The 15329-nt window shown below is 40.2% G+C and overlaps 1 protein-coding gene across 1 annotated transcript; it reads right to left on the bottom strand.

Annotated features, from left to right (window-relative positions):
• Positions 1-603: 603 nt before the first annotated feature.
• On the bottom strand, positions 604-14121 carry NMUR2 (neuromedin U receptor 2). The gene is made up of 4 exons (XM_002920746.4): positions 13290-14121; positions 6871-6955; positions 3860-3985; positions 604-921 (listed from the first exon to the last, which is right to left on the bottom strand). The coding sequence occupies exons 1-4, from the start codon at positions 14013-14015 to the stop codon at positions 650-652; spliced, it is 1209 nt and encodes a 402-aa protein (XP_002920792.2). The 5' UTR covers positions 14016-14121; the 3' UTR covers positions 604-649.
• Between the last annotated feature and the right edge of the window lie 1208 nt (positions 14122-15329).

Raw genomic sequence — 15329 nt, 5'->3', positions numbered from 1 at the left:
CTATTCCTAAGTAGGACTTGGATCTGATCCCATTCCTGGTGAGGAATGACTGAGAATGACTTGAGGATCAGGAAGGTGAGGATAATAGTTCTAAGAAGCATCCCCATACTATCAGGAGGACTCTTCAAGTAACAGGCTTCAAAACCCTAATGAATCATAGTATAATGACAAAATATGACAGTAGGATAAATACTTTGCTGTGGAAGGACACTGACCTGGATCACTCATACATGTAAAGTAGCATAGCATCTACGTGTCTCCCTGTTATGATGCACAGGGGCCATTGGTGGTGAGAGTTACAGCCTACCTTAGAGTGTGGATGACTCAGGACAAATTATTTCCCGAAGTGAAAATTACTCAAAGTATATGTGTCATACTTTACTGGTCATGATTTTTTCTTTCTGTGAACTAGTGAAGGGGTATGAGTCAGGAGAATGGAAAGGTAACTAAAAATCAGGAGGTTCTGGGTTTTAGATCCAGTTTTAGTAGCAATTTGTTTAAAAAAGAAAACCCATACAAATTAGAAATGGGTATATAAGTTCTAAGACTCATTTTACCTCCCTACTATCATGTAAGAAGCCGTAAATTACGGGTGTCCTTCCCTACAGTATAGCAGCATAGAAGAATGTCAACTCTTTGAGCATTCCTTTTATGGTGCCTGTCCAGCACAGAGGTTTGCGGGGAGGTGAGAGCTGCTGATAGACAACTGACAAGGGAACTGGGGACCTGCATCTTCAGTCAGGTCCACCAGGTGACATTCTGTCAGGAAGATGTTCCGCTGGGCAGGTGGCCCCTGTGGGTGGTGCTGGGAGTGCCCCTGTTTGCAAGGAGAGATCACATTCCAGAACGCTGCCCGGAAGCGGCGAGAGAGTAGGTTATAGATAATGGGGTTGACGGCTGAGCTCAGGTAGAAGAAGACACCTGGAACACAGGAGATTAAAAAAAGAGACACACTGAGGAGAAATTGAGTGAGAGGCATGATAGAGAGAAGCATAAATATTTAACAAAGGCCTCAAATCCCTGCGACTGGCTCTTCTGGAAGTAATAATATATGCAAAACTCTAATTGAGAATACAAAATGCTCTGAACAGATCTACCACCTGTGTATTTAGGAATCAAACACAGAAAGATTAAAGAGTCTTGGAAAAATTTAGGCTGGCATGGGATCTCTCTGAGATGCTTGGCAATTTCCTTTGATCCCCACTTGTTTAATTAAAGAACATGCTCTCATAGCATTAATGAGAGATGCTTAAGTATCAGAGGAAAGAGAGACGTTGTTATCTCACTGGAGCTTTGCTTAAATCTATAATTTGAAACTGCAAGTAATAGAAGAACGGTAAATCAGTTAAGGCGTAGTTCCTGATGATATTTCTTATAATGCTAACATCTCTTCAAAACAATGTTCCCCAATGCCCCTTTCCTACCTAGCCTTTCCCCTTGATGGATCTTCCCACCTTCCAACTTCATTAAATAATTTTATTTTGCCATTTGTTTTCTCCACCAAATGCCTTGCACACTGCCATTTTCCTCTTTGGTATACACACATCTCTTATTACTATATCCTGTTTTATTTCCCCGAGCCCCAAGACAGGCCTAAGGTTGAGAATCAGAAGATTTTGTTTCTGATCTTGGCCCTTGCTTGTTCTGTGACCTTAATGGAACTGGCACTACAATTCTTTTCTCTGCAAAATGGGAATGAGAATATCATGCTAACCCACCTCCCCGAATTACTGTGAGGATAAAGTTGAGATGCTAGCCACAGAGGGGATGAGAGTGGCTAAGAATATAAAACAAGTGATAGGTACTGTCATCAACATATTCATGGTTGTCCTCATTTACCTTGTTCAGGACATACAGAGTGCCATATGCCCTATGCACAGAACTGGGCAGGGAGGAATATAGAAGAAGAATAACACCATGGATGTTAATTCATTCAATAAATTCTTATTTTGTGCCAGAAACTTTGAGGCACCTTGGTAGGTAGTCGATTTAGAATTTGTTATCCAAGGACATGGGACAGTATTACAGAGGCAAAATCTATGCCTAACTTTAGCAGTTGACAAAAGAATAATACTAAACTATATCTGTTAAGAGCAAAATGTCTGATACTAACGGTCGTCCTATGGAAATTCACATGATAGCATAAACACAAGGACTATGATGGTCATGAAGGATTTAATGGTGGCTAGTGATTGAATACTAGCCAGCCCCTGAAGCAGGCAGGAGAGAGTACTGTAGGTAGAAGGCATAGCCTGCACAAATGTGCAGAGGCAGGAATGGTTACATTGGGCAGGAATAATGCAGAATGTGCAGAACTCTCTAATTAACCAGTTTGACAAATGTATGGTTTATGAACGGAAATACATAACTTGATTAAAAGGCAAGGGGAGACAGTTTTTTTGGTAGCACTTGAGAGGTTTAGACTTCTGGTTGGCAATGTGGGGAAGAGAGAGATGATATTTTAACCGAAAATGTTAAGATAAATGCTGTAATTTGGAAATCTTAGAACAGTTGTCTTGATGCGTCTGGAGATGCAGAGTCAACTAGTCAAGTCTCATGTGATCTCATGGTGTTTTCCAATTTATTTTATCACTTTCATTTTTCTCAGCTTAATCACAAAGATCAGCTAAGAATGATAAATATTTTTGAGATTTCACCCAGAATTCATAATTAATTTAACATGGAGGAAAGTACTAATGTCCAGGTATAAACTGTTCACAAGGCCTGCTGAGTACAAAAGAGAGGGTGTTTGAAAACACATAATATACATGGCAGTCAATACTCCTGTGAACAATGTGGGCTTTGCTTTATGCACACGAGGGGCTTACCGTGCACAAGCTGCTCTTCTCTCTCTTCTCTAGTGATGTCTTTGATAATCTAAAGAGCCCACAGAACCAGCCAGTGACTCGCTGAGGTAGAGAGACAAGGTGGTCTGCAGCTAAGTCTAACAGTCACCCTAGCTCAGAAAGACGGATGTGAGCGACCGTTCTCTGCTCCACTTTGGAGTAAAGAATGCTGAAGTTGAAGTTGGGTGACTTGGGTTGGAATGCTGTTTTTACCATTTGCCAGCCAAGTGACTTTGGGCAAGTGAGTTCTTTTTTGTGGAACAGTGCTTTCAGCTGTGAAATGGTGATGAAAGCATCTACTTGTTGTGATGATTATAGAAAGATATGTAGTATTGTACAGCTTAAAAAGCTATTATTTCATTTACTTCTTACCATCAGGCCATGGGTTGTATAGAGCAGGCATTATTGCCATTTTAGAGTTGAGGACACTTTGGTATGAAGGAAGCCATATTCTTCAGATCACTCTGAATATTAATGATGGGAGTGAGATGCAAATCCATGTCCTCTGACTTAATGACCCTTCCACCAGCCTTTCCACCAAATTCCATGGTATCCTTCACAAGCGGCATTAAAGTAGCCTAAAGCAGACTTTGATGCCTCATGAATAGCCTTTCGTTGGCCTTCATGAGGATCTAACACTTGCTAAGATAATATGAGATTTCAGGGATTAAACATGGATGTTTAATTAATAACAACCAGTTCGATCATGCAGTCATTAGAAGCAAAACAAAGAAATCACCTCTTAGACCATTTTCCTGCTGTAATCATCATGCTTAGAGTTGAGGTCTTCAATAAAGTAGCATCTAAAATACTGATCTGGGTATATTTCTTTTGGATCCATCACATACCTAATCAATATGTGAATAAAATAAAAATCAAATGTGTTCTTTATTATATGTATGGTGGGTCCCCATATTCATAGTATATCCAATAGAACCTACTAGTCTAAGCAAGGTGAAGCAGCTGCAACTACCTGAACACTTGTGATACAACCAAACGAGCCAAAATTTTACCTGACACCACATGGATAAGATTGAACGCAGCAGCCAGGGATTCGGTCCACTCCTCCACAAAGCTGAAGAAGAGCCGATCAATGTGGAATGGGGCCCAACAGAGAGCAAACACTAAGACCAAGACAACTGGAAAAGGGTGAATGAGAGAGCAAAAGACAATCAAAGCAAAGATAGGTATGCAATGCCCACCCTGAGTCCATCCGTTCCTTCTAACATCCTCCCCCCATCTTTCTTAAGCTATCATTGTAATGGACCATCTAGATCTTAAGGAGACTGTACATAGAATATTTACACATGAGAATAATTGTATAAGATCAGTTTTCCATATGATTGTACGAAATTTCTTATATAATTTAAGTTTACTTTGAAATACTTTAAATAGTATTTATTCAAAGTTCTAAAGACATTCTATTGTGGAAAATATGTTGCAAGAAGGTTGTTGGAACCGCATAAGCTGGTTATAGAAATAAAGTGACTGGGTTCAAGCAATTGGTGTTTTTTAAAGTCAGTAACAAACTGTTAATGTAGGATGTAGTATAAATGTTGTATGAATTTATCTTGTTACTCTAGAAATAATTATAAACTTCTGCAAATTCAGTCATTCTGGGTGGGAGGGACAGAAAGAAAGAGAAGAATCATGAGCATAATAATATTGCTTTATAAGCATCTTTTGATTGGGATGGGGAGGTGTCTATCATATTATACCTTTCTAGAGTAGGATTTCCTTCCAATTTCTTTTTCTTTTTCTTTTTTCCTTTGAAATAATTATAGATTCACAGATATATACTATTGCCCAGTTGTTTTGTTTTGGTTTTTTTTGTTTGATTGTTGTTGTTTTTTTTTTAATTCTCAGCTCCTAAGACAGATATTAGTGCTACCGTAGTTTCTCTTTGGGGCATTCAATCTTCACCAATTTAAATATGTACTTTTTTTTCCTCTTCTGAAGTTATAAAATAATTTTATTTCCCAAGACATGATGCTTGAAATTTGCCTCAGAGCAATCTTGTAGGGGCTAAGGGAGAGATAGGAATATAGATGAAACAAGATTAGTTATAAGTTGATGATGTTTGAAGCTGGGTGATGGGTACATACATGGGTGTTTATTTTACAGTTCTCTGAATTTGTGAGCACATTTGAAGTTTCCATAGTAACCGGACATATATTTCCTGTTGTCAGTAAACATATTCAGAGTAAGTGGTCTGCCTGTGTGGTGTAGTTTCAAGAATACCTGAAAGATTCTTTTGAATTTACCACCCCCCCCAAGGAAAAGTCCCTAATCTGCTCACTACTGCCTACTATTCCCTTTAGTTAAAAATTTAATTAGTGTTGGGCAACCTGGATGGGCTCAGTAGGTTAAATGTCCAACTCTTGATTTCAGCTCAGGTCATGATCTCAGGGTCAGGAGGTCAAGGGAGCCCCTCATCACTCAGCAGGGAGTCTGCTCCAGATTCTCTCTCTCTCCACCCCTTCCCTCCCCCAACCCCTCCCCAGTGCACCCTCTCTCTCTCTCTCTCAAATAAATAAATAAATCTTAAAAAAAATGTAGTTACTATTAAAATTGAACACTCTACCCCCCAAATCAAATAAACATTTTACTGTATATTTTATCACTGTGACTTTAATGTGAGTGCACTTCAAGTCTTTTTGCAAGAGCAGATTATGATAAAGGAAAAAGGGAAGAGGGAGATAATGAAGACACAAGGTTTCTTAATAGGGAAATTCAGATGCCAACAAGGAATAAACAATTTCCAAGAAGATGACTATTAGACAAACTTTAGTGACTTCACAGTTGTTTTGTTCATAAACACCACATAGTTATAGTGAGTGCTTTATATGTATATTAGCCTGAAGGATTTGTTTCTTCCAAACCTTAGGTTTTGACTTGGGAAGTTTATTATAAATCTCCTTTCTCATCAGTATCTCTCATATCCTAGTGTAGGATCATATATTTTATTTTATTTTATTTTATTTTATTTTATTTTATTTTATTTTATTTTTCAAAGATTTATTTATTTATTTGACAGAGATAGAGACAGCCAGCGAGAGAGGGAACACAAGCAGGGGGATTGGGAGAGGAAGAAACAAGGCTCATAGCGGAAGAGCCTGATGTGGGGCTCGATCCCACAACGCCAGGATCACGCCCTGAGCTGAAGGCAGACGCTTAACTGCTGTGCCACCCAGGCACCCCAGGATCATATAATTTAATAATATTCTTTTGGGAGAGTGTAGATCAGTGTCTGGGGTTTTTTAACATCTTATCTATGCAAAAGAGTGTACTGTTTTATGTAAAATGATACAATGTTATAGGTGGGATGACTGGTTAGAGTTGCTCTTGGCCAGATGTTCTTAATCTGGAATTAAAAGATCCCAGGGAGTCCGATGATGGGTGTCAGGAGGTGCATGATCCCCTGAAATGGATTATAAAATGTTTTGTGTATGTGTATTTGCACATTTTCTGAGTGTAGAGTTTACAGCTTTCATCATATTTAAAAAAAAAAACCTCATAACTCAAAATAGGTTAAAAGTCACCTGCTCATTTTATTTTATTTTTTAAGACTTACTCATTTATTTTAGAGAGAGAAGTGGGGGAAGAGCAGAAGGAGAGGGAAAGAGAATCTTAAGTGGACTCCTTGCTGAGCATGGAGCTGACTCCAGGCTCCATCTCATGACCTAAGCTGAGACCAAGAGTTGGACACTAAATGGACTGAACCACCCAGGCATCCCTCACCTGCTCATTTTGGAGAGGAAAAGAAATGCTCAAAATCTTGGAGAGAGAGATTTACCAAATACAACACAGAGTGTATTACAATGATGCAATTTAGTGCATTGTTTAAGGGTTAAAAACTAAAATAGAAACAAAACAGAAACGTCCTAGAAGCTTGAGAAAACCAAGGTTTCGATGTTACGTTTCAGGAGAATTTTGATTCTGATACCAGCAGCACTTTCTCAGTACTAAATGCAACTCCTTTGCTTTCACAAACAAGCAAACCTGAACAAAGTGCAGGACTTACACAGCATTTTGGTGACTGATTTTCTGGCAGGTCTTTGAATATTTGCAGTCACTTCATCTGCCCCAAGGAGTTGGTCTTTCTTTAGCTGCAAGGTAAGTGGAAAAAGATACTAAGGGAGGGAAACATTGTTTCCTTCTGTCAAGATCCCAGAAGTGTAACTCTAACACTCATTTTGCAGACAAAAATCCAGGACTCAAAGAACTGTAAGAATTTGTCAGATGTTTAACAATAAATTGGAGGTGAAGTTGGACCCAAGTCACCTAACTCAACTGGACTGATGGTTGTGGCTACATTGCAAAGCTACCATGTATCATATGCTATTCTGTAGAACACTAGTTATGCAGTATATTGATAGGTATTCCATGAAGAGTGTGAAATATAAAGTAAAAAAGAAAAGTTAGATAGGCTTTTTCATTCATTCATTCATTCATTCATTCATTCATTCATTCATTCAATCAGTAATTATTTGAATGGAATCCCTCTGCTATAGTGTGGGTAGGCAGTAGAAAACAAAATGGATATCGTTTCTGCTTCCTAAAGTGTATCATCTTTATTGTGGTTCTTCTCAGAGCCTTGATGTGCTTGATGGACATCACAAACATCTTCATGGGGGTTTGTGTATCAACCTTCCCCCATCCCCACCTTCCACACCCCACATCTCCCACCCCAGCCTCAAGGGAGATAATGCTTCTTTGACTCAACAATATCCCCTCTGACCCAACCATTTTCAGTGGAATACCTAGTATATCTCGAGGAGCACAATTTGGGAAAATCTCTGTTACTAATACTACTGATAAGAGTGCATGTGTTTCTGAGTTTAGATGTTGCAAGATGTGGTGGTTCTTGAAGAAGTATCTAAAAATATCAAATAGTAACCCTACCCATGCATGCAATTTTCCCCACCCTGTTCAAATCCCATCTACTCTAGAAGACTCTCGTGGCCACTGGAGCCCACTCTCCTCTCCTTCCTCTGGACTCCCATAGCACTGAAGATCTGCATCATTCACCTAGTTGTAGAATTTTCTTCTCTTTAATTCACATATTTTTAGTTTGTGGGGATATACAACCAGATAAAGAAAGCTTTAAGGACTCATGATAAACTACCATCAAGTATCTAGAAGATAGTACAGTATGTATTTGTGATTGATTCTCTAGCATTTATTCTCTTCTTCTCCTACCAGTGGTACCCTGATTTTCCTTTAGGGAATTTAGTCCTTCTGCATTGTTAGTCATTAATTTGGATGGGAATGATCCCATCTCCAGTTCCAGGTTCAGTCCTTGAATAATGTAGCTACTATGCATCAGTCACAATGACTGCATAATCGGAATCAAAGTGATTTCAGATACTTGCTTATACTTCTAGGAATGGAACTTCTATTCCTCTTTCACTGGGAACCTTCCTATTCTCTGCATGTGAGTTCTGGAATACAAGAGCTATTTTTTTTTTCTCCCCACCATGAAGAAAGTGCTTGGAGCCACCAATGGCCTGCTGTGGGGATCTTGAGGTTAAAATCAATGGTGTAGAAAGAAGAGCAAAGGAACAGAAATAAAGCTAGGTCTTTGAGAACATTATGTGTTTTATGGGATTGATCTTCATCAAGAGCCAGCTCTATCTCTTGACTTTTCAGGTCTATACTTCCTTTCATATTTTGCCAGATTGAGTTGGGGTTCCTTCATTAACACTGTAGAAAGCTCTGACACACGGATCAAGGGCATCAGGTGGAAGGAGAGTTCAACATACTCTATATTGTCTTGGGTAGATAGGATTAATTTATTGGAAGATACATTCCAATTCAAGACTAAAAAAAAAAAGAAATTGGTGTGGTTATGTGCAATGGTGGAGCAAACTGCTCTAAGAATCCATGAGCTTCCTGGGGTGAATGGCATTTTTACAGAATACTTTAGAGAAGTTATTTAAAATCAAATAAGACGTGGACGGGAGAGTCATTAAAAGTTGCCTCCAAAGTTCAACAAAGGCATATCCTGTCTCTCTAACAAACATGTAAGCTCCTAGAAGCCAGGTAGCTCTCAGGACCACACAAGTCCTGAAGCACCCACTTGGATGATTAACAAACCTGACCACTTGTCTCTGAATATGTTGGTGCTCTAGACATACACCTGTGTCTTCACAAAGTGAGGGATTAAAGTTCCTGTGAGATTTGACCCTTCAGAGGTCACCTAGAACTTGGAAAGAAAGAAGGGAAAATACTGTGCAGTTATTAGGAATAGATGGGAGGAAGCTGAGGGTAAGAGGTTATAAATGTAATGGTAAAACAAAATAATGCAGGTGAAGCATTCATCTCAGTGCCTGGCACGTGATAGTCAATAAGTTATATACTACTATTGTCATTCTGATTATTGTCCTCCTTTTACTCAAAAGACATCATAAAAACTGAATTTCGATAAAACAGGGTTATTTATTTATGTCTGTAGGCCCACTCATGTGGATTACTGAGTCCCTTCCAGAAATTCTCCTTCTTGTGGTACTGCTCACCCATAAGCAGTGCTTGTGTTGAGACAAAGAAGCAGCCAGATACAGAGACAAAAAACCTTGATGTTTAACATAAGAGTAATAAATCAAACGGCAAATCTTACTAACTCAATGTCAATTAAATCTACTAAAGTTTCTAATTATTTCATACCATTTTTAAAAATGTGTCGTTGTTACAAGATCGTTATCCCAGTATTTGATTTCAATCCAGAATTAAAAACAACGAAAAATTATTGAGATTTCTTAGTCCCTTCTGTGGGTGGGTTTAACAGTTTTAATTGGTAATTTCTCTACTTCAAGAAACAATTTCCTTAAACACAAAGCAAACAGTTCATACCGTTCTTTCATGAACAGGCTTTCTGTACAGTATAGTTTGCAATGAAAAGAAAATTATAAGTGTAGTAATCATCGCTTACTTTTCAGCTTCTGTAGGCTTTAGTGATACAACTAGCCAAAGAGGGGAAGAGTGAAAACCTGAATATTTATGCATTGTATACATTGTTTCAACAGAATCTGAAGGAGGTGATGTAGTAGAGTAGGACCCAAGCAGTTTGTCTAGCCAATATTAAACCCTGCCTTATGTTTGCATACTTTTATTTCCCTTCAGATGTTTAGCAAAGTAAATATTCAACTATTAGGTGTTCTATCCACTTCTGAACTTCTATTTTAAAAGTGAAAATACAGGGCACCCGGGTGGCTTAGATGGTTAAGCCTCTGCCTTCAGCTCAGGTCATGATCTCTAGGTGCCAGGATGGAGCCCCACATCAGGCTCCCAGCTCAGTGGGGAGTCTGCTTCTCCCTCCCCCTCTGCCTCTCCTCCTGCTTGTGCTCTCTCTCTCTCTCTCTCTCAAATGAATAAAATAAAATCTTTAAAAAAAATAGTGACAATACAAAAAGAGTGAAAAATTGTGGTTACTGTATAGGAAGCTCAGAGGCCTTCCTACCCCACTCTTCTTAGCTGTGTAAGATAAAAGGTGAGGGGGAGGTCAATGGGGCTGATTCAGTTGTTTTGTTATTATGCTGATCAGTTGTTTATATGATTACAATCATTCCAGCAGATGTTCTTTTATATAGTATGTGGAGACTAAGCTTCAGAATACCAAAATATCATCCTAGCTTTTGTGTAAATATTTCTACAATCTGAACAAAATCTGCTTATTTGAAAAAATTAGTGCAATTCTGTTTGGCATGGCTGATTTCTCCTATAATTCATAATCCATCTTCTTCAATTCAAATGTCAATGCTGCATGCAGAATTTACAAGTACTAGGTGGGAGCTCCAAAAGAACTTCCTCACAGAGAGAAAAAAACTTGCCCTGGGGTTGTCTGTTATCCATCTCTAACATGTTCTAACCTTGGAGAGCAGCTCAGTGGATACCCTCATCCTGAAATGGTGAAGCAGCCCTGAATGCTCAGCTTTGAACATATATGGGCTCCCCTCCTTCTTCCTTGGTCCTGGGATTTCATCAGTCTTAGGCTTTTTTTTTTTTTCGCCTTCCAAAGGCAGTGAGTGCCAAAGTCAATCATATCTTTAGATTTTCCAAGGGAGTCAATACTTAATAATCATCAGAGTTGCTTAGTCTCTTTTAAATCTCTTAGATCAAAAACCTCTTTGAAATAATGTTTCCAACTCTCTAGCTTTCGAAGGTAGAAAAGCTGAAGTCCAGCAATGAGTGAAATAATTTAACTTCATTCATTTGTTCATTCATTCATTCATTCAGCTTACAGTCTAGTTGGAGTGAAATAAATTAAGGAACCCACAAGTATAGAATTATAAACTGTAATAAATGCAATGAAGGAAAATTACCAGGAAAATCATACCACATATACAGGGACCAGGTGCAGCTAGAGAGTCAGGGAGAGCTTCCCTGAGAAAGTGTGAGTGAAGTATGATTTAAAGGATAAGCTAGAGTTAGAAAAGCAAAAGGGATGGTGATGTTCAACAGTAGGAACATTTCAGGCAATGATACAGCAAAAGGTACAGCATGTGCAAAGGCTCTGAGGCCAGTGCCATAGATTAGGACCTATTTCTCCTGCCTCTTAGTCTACAGATCTATAAATTCCTCTAGCAGTGACTTACTAAGCAGATAGTTCCTTCCCTGGTGTCCTCTGGGTAACAGTTCATCCTTCCTGAGAATAAGAATGTTATAAGTTGCACTATACACACAAAGCAAACTAGGTAGTTTCTAAGCTATTCTCTGAGCTGTCACTTAGCTCTTGATACAAGGTGGCTATAGGTTCATGACAATAAAACAAAGTGAAACACAAAGTAATGGGTTGGGTGTAGGGCATGTGTGTTTCCTACTCAAAGTTAAATTCTTTATCCAAATTAACCCAAGATAAATGATTGTTTGGTGTTGGACAGAATGGTATTGGTCAGTTTGGGGTGAAGATTTCTCATGGGGCTCATGATATTTGGAATCATGCAGAAGTCCTTTCCCTCCAGTGATCTACACAGAGTATCCTAAGACACTGCAAGCTAGTCTGGGGTGACATGTGTCTCTCGGTGTAGAGGGGCCAGCCCTCTAAGAAGAGATTGTCAAAACTCTTGCCTGATTAAATTTACTATGTCCAGACATCTGTGGTTCTTGGAACTTGTTCTTCCTACTTGGACTCTGCTGCTCACCTTAGGCACAACAGATATGGAAAAGGAACATTGCGAGGCACTCATTTCTGACATTCACCTTTCTCAGAGATGCACTGAAATGGGAGTACAGAATACGTGGTGGCAGAGCCATCTTGAAGTAGATGATGTGAATGTGATGTTTGCTTTGTTTTCCCTTCATTTATAATTCACATTGCTCCTGCTCACAGATTTTTTTCCTCCTTTTTTAAAGTTATCACAGACCGTTAGAGCTATCAGGAGCCTTGGATATGATCTAATGTAACCTTTTCATTTTATAAATGTGAAAACTAACTCCAGGGGAGAATTGTGTGGCTTGCCTAAAAGTGTATTTTATGTGAGCTTTTCCCAAGACTGTTTCCTACACAAGCTGCCTCCTTAAATGGGCATAAAGCTGTCACAGTTAGATTTCATCTCTATGAATTTGGATGCAGAACATACCAGGAGAGGAATTATATAGACTCACTTCTACCCTCACCAAAAGTAGTTTCTCTCAGCTAATTTAGATCCTAAAAAAGGGGGGGAAATCAGTTTACCACCAGGAGTACAGGAAAGGAAACTTTAATTACTAGGTATGTTGCAAACCAAGTGATAGTTTTTAATTCATCTCAGCTATCATTTATTCCCACTTTCTTCTACTTCTAACGTTTTATGTGCTCTGTTCACTTCCTTGCCCCTCAATTTCCACCTGATCAAGAGAAATCCAAGTTGGTCCCACTTAAGCCATATTTTTGCATTTTAGCCTGATATTTCAATCAAAGGGTAAAGCAACCATAAGGGACAGTCTGACTTTAAAATTGTATATCTTGAAGTAGAAGATAGGCAGAGAGAGCTTATGTTATACTCTGACCACGTTGGTCCAGAGGAAAATTTCAGTGCAGGCAGTAGCTGGGGGCAGGAGACAACAGGATGTGAAAGGGTCCCTCCAGGGGTGGCCACCTTGCGCTATTTAAAATAAGGCTCCACCTCAGACCTACTGAATGGGAATCTCCAGGGGAGGGGCCTGCACACTGATACACATAGTAAGATTTCTAGGTGATTTGTAGGAACTCCTAGGTTTGAAAGCCACAGGCATAGGGAAAGAATAAAAGAAGGTGAATTAAAGGAAGTGGTTTATACTTGTGGTTAGTATTTGCCTAATTTTGCGGCTCGTCCTTTAACTTCTGTTTCCCCTGTAAGCTCATTTTGTTTTTCTCTATACTTCCTTCCAATTATGAATTTCTCCAATTTTAAATTTTTCCTCTGAACTTTGAGTCAGTGAGAGAAGAAGGGATGCTGCCCTAAGCCAGCGAGCTTGGATACTCACTTTGAGCCCCATGAGGTAGTAGAGGACACTGATGACAATCATGGGGAGGATGTAGAAGAGGAAGGAAGTGACCTGGATGACGAAATTGTAGATCCATATGGGCTTGATGACCGCACAGGTGGCAGAGCCCGGGACCAGGGACCCATTGGGGAAGTAGTGGACCTTGATGCCATGAATGCTCGTGTTGGGCAGAGAGAAGAGAACAGAGAAGCTCCAGACGATGCCGAGGATCCTGAGAGCCCGCCGCCGGGTGCACTTCAGCTTGGCGCGGAACGGGTGGAGGATGGCCACGTAGCGCTCCACGCTCACCGTGGTGACGCTGAGGATGGAGGCAAAGCACACGGTCTCAAAGAGGGCCGTCTTGAAGTAGCAGCCCACGAGCCCAAACAGGAAGGGGTAGTTGCGCCACATCTCGTAGACTTCCAGGGGCATCCCGAGGAGCAGGACCAAGAGGTCGGAGACGGCCAAGCTGAAGAGGTAGTAGTTGGTGGGTGTCTTCATAGTCTGGTGCCGAAGAATTACCAGGCACACCAGGAAGTTGCCAACGACCCCCACTGCAAAAATCAGTGCATACACTGCAGTCACTGGGAAGAAGAAGTGGCTGCGGGGAGGTCCATAGAGGAAGGCGAGATAGTCCTCGGTGCTGTTCAGGTATTTCTCAGACGGATCTTCCAGTTCCTGCTGGTGGATCCAAGAATCATTCTTGTGTTTTTCCATCACTGACATTAAAATGCAAGACGCGAGACTCTTCTGATAGGAGCGTGTGTCCCAGGCTGAGCCAGAAAAGAAAGAGAAAGCAAGCAGGAAAGCACAGACTCAGAGAAAGAGGGTGGGAGAGTGTGAGTACTTCAATAAGGTTGGGCTGTTCAGACCCGGATCCCTTTTGAAGAGATAGAGGCCCCGCCCCTCCACAGGCTGTGGCCCAATGAGTGTGTGTCAGACTCTCAGCCAGAGGAGAGCTGGCTTTGAAGCAGGGAGCTGGAGAGGAGGGGGAGACATTTCTCTGAATTGGAAGGAGCTGGAAAAAGCTGACACGAACAGTGGTACTCTACCTTAAATAAGCTGTGGGCACCTTGAGCAGTGCATTTTTCAGAGTTGTGGGAATCAGGGTGGGAATACAAATTAAAGTTGCAGGGTCTTGGGCAGGAGAGTACACATTTCCATTGATCCTTGTCACCTGCACAGCATGACAAAAATGGGAGATCAATAGATTTCTCAAGTTATCTTGTTCCATTGGAAATTCAGGGCTCTCTGGGGAAAGCATGATCAATGTGCCTTTTTTTCTTTTTTGGTTTGATTGCATCCACAATAGAGTACAAATCCTGCAAGAACACTTGCCCATCACCTAGCCCTGCTTGCTGTTTGTCGGTTCAGTGTCTTTTGGCAGTGCTTTGCTGTCCCAAAAGGCACGGGGTTTTAGAATCAGGCACATACATAGAAATCCTGTAAGACACTGGGAATGTTACTCCAAGTCTGGCAGCCTCATTTCATTATCTGTAAATTGTAGATTCATTCCCTCTATTTCATTCAACAAATACTTCCTGAGGACTCACCATGTACCGGGCAATGTTCTAGGCTTTGTAGAAGCATCAGTGAACAAGTAAGACAAAAATCTCTGTCACATGGAGCTTTTCTTAAAGCAGGGAATTCTGAAAATATACAAGCAAACTAGTAAATGAATAATATGATTAAAGATAATGATTTGTGTTGTGAGGAAAAATGATATGGGGCGATACAAACATAAGGCTGGAGGTGTTCTCTTATCAAGGGTAGTCAAAGAAAACTTATCTCAGGAGATGTTATTTGGGCTGAATTCTAAATGATGAAAAATCAGTCATAAAAGAGCTAAGGGAAGTGCATTCCCAGCAAAAGTAATAGCAAGTCCACAAGTCCTGAGGTAGTCACAAGCCTGATGTATCTCAGAAACATCAAGAAGACAAATGTAGATGGGACTTAATGAGTAGACAGGAGAGTATGAGTGATGAGCTTGAAGTGACGGGCGGGGACCAGACCATGTAAATTTTTCTAGGATGATATAGA

This window comes from Ailuropoda melanoleuca, chromosome 3, assembly GCF_002007445.2.
Source record: "Ailuropoda melanoleuca isolate Jingjing chromosome 3, ASM200744v2, whole genome shotgun sequence".
NCBI classification, from domain to species: Eukaryota; Metazoa; Chordata; class Mammalia; order Carnivora; family Ursidae; genus Ailuropoda; species Ailuropoda melanoleuca.
This window is presented reverse-complemented; position numbering and strand designations above follow the sequence as displayed.